This window comes from Vigna unguiculata, chromosome 2, assembly GCF_004118075.2.
Source record: "Vigna unguiculata cultivar IT97K-499-35 chromosome 2, ASM411807v1, whole genome shotgun sequence".
NCBI classification, from domain to species: Eukaryota; Viridiplantae; Streptophyta; class Magnoliopsida; order Fabales; family Fabaceae; genus Vigna; species Vigna unguiculata.
In genome coordinates, this window is record NC_040280.1 from 19,475,197 (window position 1) to 19,487,192 (window position 11,996).

An 11,996-nucleotide genomic window follows, 5' to 3' on the forward strand; every position below is an offset into this window, starting at 1 on the left:
ATATTTATTTAACGGGTCAGATACGCAGAAATTACTACACATAACCTACTGTTCTTTAGCATTAGTTGAACCAATTAATTTTTAACTCAATATATAATGAGGTAACCCATATAAACAAGATTGACCACTTTCACATCCTATTCAAAACTTTATTTAATTCTCATGATTTGATCATGTTTATTCAAAATTTAAGTTATTCATATTATGTTTTAATTGTTTCAAATTCTTTTATTAGAGTGTCTATTTCAAATTGATTTTACGGGCTCCAATTGGTGTTCCAAGACTAAAATAATTGTTTATTAATTTTTAATTTAGCATTGATTTGAACAGTTAAAAATTTATTATGACTTACATTATTAAAAATTTGTAAAGATTATCTCATTTCTTAAAATGTTTTATTTTTAAATCTTATTTCCATCTTTATGTGAATTTTATTTAAGGTAATGATATATGTGAAAATTTTTCTTTTTTTTTTCTTTTTTACTTTTATCTTTATTTTTTTAATAATAATAATAATAATAATAATGGAGAAAGATGTAATATTATTTAATATAATTTTTAAAATTTAAACATTAAAATTTATAAAAGGTTAAATATATTTTTAGTAAATCTTTTCTATCATATATATATATATATATATATATATATATATATATATATATATATATATATATATATATATATATATATATATATATATATACTACACACCGATATATGATATTATTATATATGGAATTATCGCATTTAATGTACATAAATTATTATATTTTAATTTAACAGTATTTTAAATTAATATTTCAAAATTTACCATGAATAACAAAAATAAAAATAAAAACGAAAAAAATTGTAGGAATAAAAAGAAAACAAATAGTAACTAACAGATTATGAGAAGATTCGTATATTATAAAAGAGTAACTGTTTACCTTATATTTTGAATGTTTGATTCTATATAGTAATTTTTTGTTATCTTCAATACGTAAACGACAACGTAATTAAAAAAAGAAGAAGCAAATATACACCTTTCCACTAATTTACACGGTATAATATTATCCCACGATTAATTTATTTGTTATTATTGGCTTTTCAGTTGTATGAAAAGATTAACCGAGTTTCTCTTGGGTCTTGGGTTGTGTTTACAAACAAATTCACTCTCTTTGCGCATATCATTGAAACTAGAATTACAGAAAAAAAAAAAAAAAGTTTGAATTTGAAGATGACTCTGAATGACAGAAACATCCTGGAGCCATCAACTTGCAGGCATGAAATACGGTGCGATGGAACAACAATTGAAACCGTAGTTACTAACGAAGAAAACATCGTTGAACAGTGGGTTTCATCAGTATATGTTGGAAAACAACGAGTTGTTGGTCTCGACACAGAATGGATGAATGTTCAGAAGGCTTCCACGAAGAAGGCTACGATGAAAGTCGCAATTTTGCAACTTTGCGTTGAAGATAAGTGTTTGATCGTTCAACTGTTCTGCATGAACAATATGCCTTCTTCTCTGCAGAGTTTTTTGATGGACTCTTCGTTTGAATTTGTTGGGGTTGGAGTGATGAATGACATTGATATGCTTAAGAAGAACTATGGGTTGGATTGCAATACAGGCACAGATTTGGTTAAATTTGCTAAGAAAAAATGGCCTGAAAAGATCACTTCTGGGTCATTGAAATATCTGGCGAAGGAGTTGGTGGGTCTTGAAATGGAGAAGTCAAAAGCTGTTGTTACAAGTGATTGGAAAGCAAAAGAGTTGAATGAAGCACAGGTTCAATATGCATGCATTGATGCTTATGCTTCTTTCAAGATTGGTAAAATGGTGTTATCAGATGAACATTCATGAGGTTAATACATTTATTTACTCTTTTTTTGTTGGAGATATATGATCTCCTTTGATGTATCATTCCTATATATGTGTCTTTCAAGTTAGACATAGTTTAACTCTTCTTGTGAATTTGTTAGTTATTATAAAGTTATAGATTAATATGTAATGATCTATTGTTTTTTGTTTGTTTTTTTATTATAGTCTTCTGTCTTTGAATCCCTCGGCCAGGTTGTTTCGAGGAGGTGGTTTATTCTATTTAATTTGCATGGGTTATGACACAAATAGAAATACATTTTATTCTGACAAAATCATTTTAATTTATTGTTTTCAGTGTATATTCCAACCAAATAATGGTAAAAAAAGATTCTGATGTGATTAGAATGTGTTAACACCTGAAAAAATATATTTTAAAATGAAAGAAAATAACTCTGTTCATCTCATTTCTTCTCAAATTCTTATATTTTCTGACGAAAGGAGCAAAGTCAAATCTACGTATGTGTCTTCTTTCTACAAAGAACAGACCAAGAACGTTGAAATTACAATGTGACTTCCTCTTAATGTAATGTCACTATGGGAGAATATAATGGAAAATCCAAGCGTAATTTGATGTGTTATGATGAATAGAGATGAGAAAGTTGAATATCCTATAATAAAGATTCATATATTTATTACCTTAAGATTTTAGGTCGGAGTTAATGTCGGTTCCTTAAACGTTGATTTATGTTGTCTCCCGGAATGATCCTCCTTTAAAAAACTTATTAATAGTGGTGACACAAAAACCTATAGTTAATCTAGGTGTCCAGTTTAGACGAGTCTCTCTATTAAAATTTTTCCTTATGAAAAGTAAGGAATATTTATAGATCTATAAATTCATTGTCTTAAATTTTTAGTTGGATGTGTTGTTAACTTTTATATATGGATTGAACTTATGTCTCGTTTGTGTTATCTTCCCGAGTGATCTTTCAAAATACCATCAGCATATTTATTCTCATCTCTTTGTAGTTTGTTTTTAATCGTCAACTGGCACATTCTGCAATTGCTGATCAAGACATGAAGTAGGAAGTAATATTATGTCATAATTTGAGTTCATGATTAATCAATCGAATAAAATTGGAATATAAAATTAGACAGTAATCACGTTGTATGATTTGAATTTAAACATACACAACTGTAAAAACTGATTCACAAAATGAAAATTGTTTTCTTCTTATACACTGTATTTTGGTTGAGAACTCCAATAATATTTGTAGAAAGTTAAACTGACAAATCCAATATATATATATGAAGAAAACGAGTCAGAAAAGAATCAGTTTCATGTACCAATTTCAGTTTTTCAAAGAATTATTCTTTTAACCCCTGTCCCAAAGATTCCCCAACAAAACAAATAAAAATCTTGAGCAAAGAAATATGGATATGGTGGATGGAGAATGTCAAAAAGGAAAGAATACCTATCTTCCCCCACAAGGCACTTGAGTTCCAAACCAGGTTTCACATGCAAAGCATATTTGACCTTGCTTGTGCTCCTCCAAATAGCACTCCAAGACAAACCTAAAAGTTTTCTTTCCAAGCTTATATATTTCTGAAATCACCTACCTGTGGCAAATGGATGGCACGGCACCTTACTCATAGAAGGGAAGCCTGACAACAGAATTTGTACTGCAATGGACAATTTTTTGAATCAAATGAGGTTAGTACTTCTAAATTTTTACTGTCAAACATGTTTCAGTGTTTCATACCAGTAAATAAATAGACTTCTGTTTAAGTATTTACCATGTGACTATGAAAGCACGATTGCATTAGCTATGTTGTTAAGTCTGGTTTACAATAAATTGAATATGAGCCATTTGAGGTCAGGCATCTGATTAGTAAGAAATTACTAGTTGTCCAAGTCTATCACAATTCCAAATAAATTTCACGTGACACAGTCAAATTTTATTAACACTTTTTTCCCATGAGTTAAAAAGTTAATTTCATGGTATTATTAGGACTTTAAACCTAACTCAATCTTATAAAACCGACTTATAAAATAAAATTTACACTCACTTGTATATTGTGAATTAAATGTTATGTAAATATCAGTCGAGACTATGAACACGGAGTTATCCGGGCCACATAATACTCTCTACTGATCATCATTATGCATCATTATGCACATAGTAGTAGTTGCATAACGTAGATTTTCATTCAACCATTATGCCTTCACATATTGTATAAAACAACGATAAAGTGTTCATAATTGTTATCTGCTTGCACGAACATTTTTGTTAGGGTGCCATTTAGTGGTACAGAGGAGAGCAAATCTGGTCATGGTGGCACCAAAGATTCGAAAATATCAATACAAAAAACTCAATCTTTCAAAGGTAATGTTTCCAAAATATATCTTCTCCTTTAGGTCTTTATCATCTGTATATTGAGAGCATGTTTGGCAAGAAAGAGAGCAATGGTGAAGAGGTAAAAAGGAAGGAGCTGAAAGATTGTGCTATGCTGTAAACCTGAAACCATAAATAGGAACTAAAAGAATAAGGGTAAAAGAGTTGGATATCCATTTGACCAAAGATTGAAAATATGAATGAAGAAAATGTATCTTTCTGTCAGATTTTGGCTTAAAATCAACGAGTTACAAATTCAGGTGATAATTTCAGGAGAAAATAAGGGTGCTCAGAATTGGTTCCAGAAACAGTTTGCAAGGAAAAGGAGTGGTGATCATGAGTCCAGAGACATGGACCATGCTGCTGCAGTAGCTGCTGCTGCATTTGCAATTAATTTGCTAGATGTCTCTGAAGGGAAGAAAGAAACCCCGAAGGCCCTGTTGGAAAAGACAAAAAACAGGGTGGATGGCACAAAACCTCAAATTCCCCTACTTAGTAGTGCATCCAAAAGATTGTCAGGTAAAGAAATCCACTTATGAATAATATCTACCCTTTTGAAGGGTTCTCATGTCCCATAATATTTCTGAAGATTTATTCTTTAACTGGATCAAATGAATTTGTACAACTCATGTAGCAGAAGATAAAACTTTTGTTGATGTACACCTTTGTTGAGATTCAAAAATTACAGTACCTTTATGTGTATCATGTTCAGGTTCATTTAGATTAAAAGATGAGCAAGGTAAGAAGCCAGAAGAGGCAATTCTCCCTGCACCATCAATGAAAAAGACTTCAACATTCAGTGATGAAAAGCCTGAGACTTTAACAAAGCCTGAGACTTCAACAAAGCCTGATCTTGGAAGACAGCCAACTCTTGGCGAATCTTTCGAAAGGCACGCAAAAGCAGATGAATGGGAGAGAACCGAGCTTCAAGATATCAGACAAAGGTAATTTTTTGGATGTGAGGGTACATATTATAAATGCTACCATGCTTGATCCTTGCATTACGTGCATTTTTGTAATAATATTAAAGAAATTGTCAGGTATGACAAGTTGACAGAGAGGATAGATTCATGGGCAAACAAGAAGAGGATCAAAGCCAGACGCAAGCTAAACCAAGAAGAGGTTTCACTCAGACATTCTTTATACATTATACCTAACTTAAATTAGACTCAATTAAGTTTTGGAAGATTCAATTCTGCTATACACATTTTAAGAGTTTTATATATCGTGTTTGAGATTTTTCGGTGAAAATACTGTGGACATATAAACTTTTAAAGGAAACAACTTATTTGACCATTTATGCTGGCCTCTGATCAAATTCCATTAAGCCGTTAAATGAGTCCTCAGCAAATCAGATTTAAGTATTTGTTGTAACTTCGTAGATTTGAGTCTCATTCGTTAATTTTACAGAGTTCGAACATAGAAATAGATGATGATGCTATGTACAAATTTGACTGCATTAGTTCTAAAACAAAGCATATACATCTGACGTTATAAAATCTGTGTGATTCCTGATGACGATGTTGTGAAACTGCAGAGAGTAATTGCAAAACGAAGGATGAGAGCTTTAGAGGATTTTCAAAATAGGATTACATCAATAGACCACATTGCAGACCGGGCGAGAACCAGCGCAGAAGAAAGCCGGAAGAATGAAGTAAACAAAGCGAAAGCAAAGGCAAATGTAATTCGATCAACAGGCAAAATGCCAGCCATTTGCTTCTGCTTCTGATATCTATCACCAATTATGTATTATCACAAGGTTTGGGGAACTGACGGAGATCTAAATATTTGTTTCACAGTTGTATCTATAGCTTTTAGTCATCATCTGAACTTTGAAACAATGCATGTTCCTATAAAATTTGGAAAATGAAAATCTGAACAGTGAACAGATACACAAGCTTCTTCCTGTATAAACTACTTTTACAGTTTTTCTTGCTTAGATTTTGGTTTTGCTAAAGAAAAATCATTACCCTGGTTTGAGTGTCAACTTATTTTCACGAAATGGCAAATTAACCTATAAAATGATTGATCTTATTTTGAAACTACAGTATATAATTGTTTAATCAAAGTAACTCAGTTATCTTACAGCACTATTGTAATTGTAATATTAAACCCTTACAGTTTCCAGTATCTATATATGCAAATATATTAAAACTCAAAATAATTACGCACTTTGGAAAAAGATAAAAGGGAATTAAGAATAAAAATACAACTGGCAAAAAGTAAAATTCCTCTCCAGATTTTCAACATATAGTTGACATGAAGATTGCACAAAAAATTACAAAAGATGTGGAACCATTATGAAAACCTAAAACTAACAGAGAAAGAAATTACCAGAGAACAACAATCAATCCAAAAATACATAGTGAATTTGCTGAAGTCGGATTGACAAGATGTAACAGTCTGGCGAAGGATACATCTTAAGATGTAATTTCTCTTATCAGCCTCTGGATCGTAGGGTATGCAAAGTACAATACGAGGAATGATGGTATGGCAAAAAGAATAGTGAGTAGTAAGTAAAGGATTAAAATAACAACACTGCCAGGAACCGCAAAAAGGGCAATCAGCAGAAAAATAACGATCAATGGGAACTTGGATGTAAAGCGAAGGAAGAAATCCAGAGATTTGTGAAGAGAAAAGTAGGGTGTCTCTCCACTGGCACCAACATCACGGTCAGATCCCACCTGTCTAGAATATGGACTCATTGAGGCCCTTCTTTGGTTACAAGTACTAACTTGACTTCCCAGAAGGTTGCACTTGGGAGACCAAATTGGTTGAGTGTCCCCACATGAGGAACCAAGCTTATGCCGATCACCATTCAGACTCTCAACCATCCAAAGCAGGAAGAAGTTCTTGCAAGGATATTTAAGATTTCCCTTGTAAATGATCCGGAATGATAACAAATGGCACCATGGACAAGAAATGAAGAATGGGATCCTGATTTGCTGAGTAGGAAAATTCACCACAGCCCATTGCAGTCCTAGGACACAATTTTTACAGAGGGTGTGACCACACCATAAGACATAGGGCACATTCTCAACTATGTTGAATGATTCCCAGCATATTGGACATTCCAGCCCTTCGTCTCTGCTGGAATTAGAGCAGACCTCATCATCCGAGCATTCTGCATTAGTTTCACTTAACTGTTTCGAGCATCTTTTCATTCTAATGCTTGTCAGGGCATTAGATGCAAAACTCCACATCATGAAAGATGAACAAATTACGATGCAACAGCAGTAATCATTGACGCCACTGTCAGAAACAGAAGCACTTTCTCATGAACATGAGCCTCAGCATTTTCTCTTCCCCTGTTGCTAGGGAGCCCCGTCAAGGTTCATCTCAATCAAAAACTGAAAAACAAAACCTCTAAATCATTGCATGGCTTCTTTAATTCAATCAGTTCTATCTCAACTCAAGAATTAAGTGCAGAGAGAAAAACTAACATAATTACCAATTACTATCCGCTATCAGTGTAATACCAAAATTTTTAACAGCACTTCTAACTCAACAAATCTATCTAGCATGGCCTGACATCCAAAACAAATAGAGTCATTAGTAGACCACAAGATTCTTTGTGAAAATTGAAAACCCTAACATTTCTACTTAGTTCTAATGTGCACGCATCATTAGCAACAAATTATAACTGCTAAGGAAAACAAATGGAAAAAAGGTCCACAACCACAGTCTGGGAGGCAATGTCAAGGCCGTCGGGCTCTCCACGGCCACATCGGTCATGTTGGTCGACAATTTTCCACAATGTAAAAGTACCAAAATTTTGACGATAAGTCACTAACTGCATTGGAAAAAACAACCTTTTACTCGACGATGCAGCACAGTGAATCCTAAGTTTAAAAAACGGTTCATGCTGTGATCCTGTTCAAAACATGAGGGTTCTTCAAGTGTCTGACGACCTCAACGCGATTACAAAAGTGACCCGATTGGCCGCAAATATTTACGATTTCCCCCAGTATAGTCAAACCACTACTGCAATTCAAAACCCTCAGCATTACTCTAACGAAAATGCCAAAAACTGAAAAGCCACACATTAAGTTCTCACATCACACAGCTCAAGTGCCGTTTCCAAATCAAAGGAACAGACCAACACAATCACCATGAATCCATGATAAATCAGCCGTTTTGAACTGAACAAAGACCAATCTCAATTTAAAGTTCTCAACGACAAAGTTGTTAACACAGCATCATAACAAAACTCAATCTCAACCATAAAATCTATCGAAATTTTTCAAAAAATCCGAGATTGGGAAAAAAAAAATAAAAAACCTAACAAAACAACTCACACCACCTTGGTATTTTTTAAGAATTAGCATGGGAGCTGAAATCCACATGATGAAAGGGAAAGTATAAAAAGTCTCACCGTTAACGCGATTTCGGTAAGGGATTTCGAAAGGAGTGATAAAATGCTACGAATCTAGGAAGGACTGAAGAAAGAGAAGAGATGGAAAGAGGAAGATCGGGGTTTCTCTTTCTCCCTCTCTTGTGTTGTTTCAAATTGCATGAGACTAAGGGAGAAACTCGAAGAAGGTGAGATTAATATAGAGGAAGAGAAGGAGAGAGGAAAACGACGTCGTCCAATGAGGTTTTGGAGTTTTGGAAGTTTTCGTTGGAAAATTAGGTTTGCGTTGCCATTTTTGTTGTAACTGAATCGGACAAGAAACAGAATTGCAGACCGGGACACCGGTCAATTCTGCGATATCATCGGATTTATATGAACTTATATTGTAAGATTATTATTGTTAAATATTAATATTTATAATTTTAAAAGGAAAAAAAAATGGTGTATTTTTACGAAGAGAATTCTTATTCAACGAAAATTTCTATGATAGCATGGTTAAAATACCACTTTTCAATATTTTATCATAGTTTGGCTATTGGTTGATATTGTTTTTCACGTACTCTTTTTAAATTTGTGCATAATGTGCAATATGAAACATTATTAGTTTACAAAACTTAATTTCTTTTAATAAATGAACAGGTAAATATACAATAATATCACAAAGGGAGGATGGAAGGAAAAACGTCTTTAAATGACACAAGATAATAATAATTTTACCTTTAAATTCATTTAATTTGACAGAATCAATGAATTTACTACAAATTAAACATAATAATAAATAGAAACGAGTTATAGTCATCGATAATAATGGTTGCATTAAGATGTAACAATTGTGAGACTTTAGGAAAACAAATCTTACATCGATATTAAATTCTTAATATTTGGAGAGTATCATTGTTTGGACACAATGTAATATGTGGAAAGAAAAAAAAAGTAAGTTTACCAACCTCCTTGGTGTTAAGTCTTCTCATATCTTCATTTCAAGCAAATCCAAACGAGCATTTATCTCATCTTTTATCTTTCCTTGAATGCTAAGAAGTGTACCAATCAAGCTATCATACGCATTCTTCTCTATGTTCATTACACCTATATAATGTCTAACCTCTAACTTCAACCAATATGGAAGATCAAAGATTTATTTGCTTCTTCCAAGGGCTCGTTACAGATGACTTTTTTTACGTTTTCCCAAAGTCATGATGTACTTTATTAAATTTTTCATAAATTTGAAGGCCAGTTTATGGAATTGGAGTATCGTCATTCTCTTGATGTCCATTAAATGTTTTTTTAGCCTTCGATTAGGATTATTAGGTTGTAAACATTTCTGATGGCATATATATATATATATTGCCTTCCTTCTGTGTTTCAATTGATGAGTTGTAGTGTTTTCTTCACATATAGGACATGCTTTATTACCCTTGACATTGTAACTTGACAAATTGTTGTAAGTTGGAAAGTCATTGATGGTACAATTTAACATTGCATGCATCATGAAAGTTTTAGAATCAAAAGCATCAAAGACTTCAACCCCATCAACCTACAACAACTTCAAATCTTCAACTAGTAGACCTAGGTAAATATTTATGTCATTTCCAAGTTTTCTTAGACCAGATATTATCATAGACAACATAATGTATTATCTCTTCATGCACAATTCAAGAGGTAAGTTGTAAATGAATAATACAACAAGCTAACAATTGTGGTTAGTACTTAAATTACCAAATGGTTTCATTCCATCCGTAGCTAAACCAAGCCAAAGATTCTTACATTCTTGACCGAGCTAAAGGAATTCCTCATCAATATTTTTTCATTATATTGAATCAGTTGGATGATGAAGCACTTCGTCACATTTTCACTCATCTACATGCCATCTAAAAGGTTCTTAACTTCTTTTGGGTTCACAAACAAATGCTTAAGTCTAGGCATGATTCGAAGGTACCAAACTACTTTCAAAGTGAGGTCATCCTTTTCTATTTCTTGACTATCTACATTGTTGTTTTTTTGTTTGAATCGTGATAACCCACACTTTGAACAATTTTTGAACCCTTCAAATTATTTCTTGTATAATATGAAATCATTAGGATGTGCATATATCTTTTTATATTCCAAACCCATTGAACAAATAATTTTCTTGGTCTCACAATTACGAGTAGGAAGTGTATTTACATCTTGAAGCATTTCATTCAATAAAACAAGAAATTATATGGAGCTCATATTGGTCCACCCATTAGTCGCCTTCAAATTCATCAACCTTAACACCGTTGATAACCATGTGAACTTACTTGAACCAACATACAACAAAGTCTTTGCGTCAATGGACATCATTTCATAAACATGGCTTGGATAAAAGCTTATACATCAATATCGTGAATCATACCCTTTTATCAGTCTTTCTCCAATTGATCTCCCATGGTGGAATCAACAACATGTTCATTTTGGGAAACAGTTGAGAAGTCTAATAATTCGTCATGTCATATATCCAAGTTGTATAACTTTGAAGGAAATCATAAAAAAGAACATGTTCCCTAATTTCAGTTGCATATACAACCTCTCATTCAAACAATTGACACATGGAAATCTAAACTTGACTTTATCGCCACTTCTACCCTCATTAGTTGGACAAATTGTATAATTTTTTTTACTCCCCTCTCATACTTAGCACTAATGCGTGATGAGTTAATCCAATATTGATCAACACGTATATATTCTGAAATTGTATGAACTTTTTCACCAATCTTTAAATGAATGATCACCTAGTTTTTGTATTCAAGGCATGACTCTGTCTTATTCAAGAAAATTCCTTTTTTTTAATTTATTGCTACATATCAATTTTAAACAACATTTCTTAAATTTGACAAAATTTTGTTGGCATTTCGCATTGGTCATTTGGTTACATGAAGATAATAAAAAATATAGTTAACAAATATTCATGAATTTTAAGATAGGTTGTGTGTGTGTGTGTGTATATATATATATATATATATGTGTGTGTGTGTGTGTGTGTATACACACACACACACTAATAAAATATTAAAAGGTGATTAATCTTCTTATATTGTCCAATGGAACAATTCAAGATTCAATACATATAAATTATTAGTATTGCCTCATCTTATATGAATTTAAAAATATATACAATTTTTTTCAAAAGAATAGGAGGTAGTAGATAATTTTCGTATTGAATCTCAAATGGGAAACTAATGCTCATTTAATTTAGCAACATTTTCAAGCAAACCAAATTTAAGCATATAATTAACCAATTTAAAATAAATAAATCAATCAATCATTATAAACATACAAAAACTATATTAAAAAAATTCAAATAATAAAAAAAAACATAGAAAAAATTCAAATTCAAAGTTGGCGCGAGAAAGGAACTTAAGAGCTAGAGAGAGCGAGAGTTAGACAAACCAAGACCAAGAGCTTCAAATTCAAAGCTACCACGAGAGAG

General features: G+C 32.3%; 3 protein-coding genes across 11 annotated transcripts; 2 read left to right on the forward strand and 1 right to left on the reverse strand.

The window, feature by feature from the left end:
• Positions 1-1,216: 1,216 nt before the first annotated feature.
• On the forward strand, positions 1,217-1,843 carry LOC114174553. Its single transcript, XM_028059390.1, has one exon. The coding sequence runs from the start codon at positions 1,217-1,219 to the stop codon at positions 1,841-1,843; it is 627 nt and encodes a 208-aa protein (XP_027915191.1).
• Positions 1,844-3,355: 1,512 nt separating this feature from the next.
• LOC114173552 (remorin-like) lies at positions 3,356-6,108 on the forward strand. Its single transcript, XM_028058022.1, has 6 exons — positions 3,356-3,512; positions 4,094-4,185; positions 4,468-4,713; positions 4,907-5,138; positions 5,235-5,316; positions 5,732-6,108. The coding sequence occupies exons 1-6, from the start codon at positions 3,487-3,489 to the stop codon at positions 5,921-5,923; spliced, it is 870 nt and encodes a 289-aa protein (XP_027913823.1). The 5' UTR covers positions 3,356-3,486; the 3' UTR covers positions 5,924-6,108.
• Positions 6,109-6,401: 293 nt separating this feature from the next.
• LOC114173554 lies at positions 6,402-8,899 on the reverse strand. 9 transcript variants are annotated; one of them, XM_028058029.1, is made up of 4 exons: positions 8,570-8,899; positions 8,007-8,175; positions 7,646-7,721; positions 6,402-7,544 (listed from the first exon to the last, which is right to left on the reverse strand). In XM_028058029.1, the coding sequence occupies exon 4, from the start codon at positions 7,398-7,400 to the stop codon at positions 6,615-6,617; it is 786 nt and encodes a 261-aa protein (XP_027913830.1). In that variant the 5' UTR covers positions 7,401-7,544; positions 7,646-7,721; positions 8,007-8,175; positions 8,570-8,899; the 3' UTR covers positions 6,402-6,614. The 9 variants fall into 9 exon arrangements, with proteins under 9 accessions (XP_027913830.1, XP_027913829.1, XP_027913832.1 ...); XM_028058028.1 differs by lacking the exon at positions 8,007-8,175; XM_028058031.1 differs by lacking the exon at positions 8,007-8,175 and having other exon boundaries at positions 7,638-7,721.
• Positions 8,900-11,996: the final 3,097 nt, after the last annotated feature.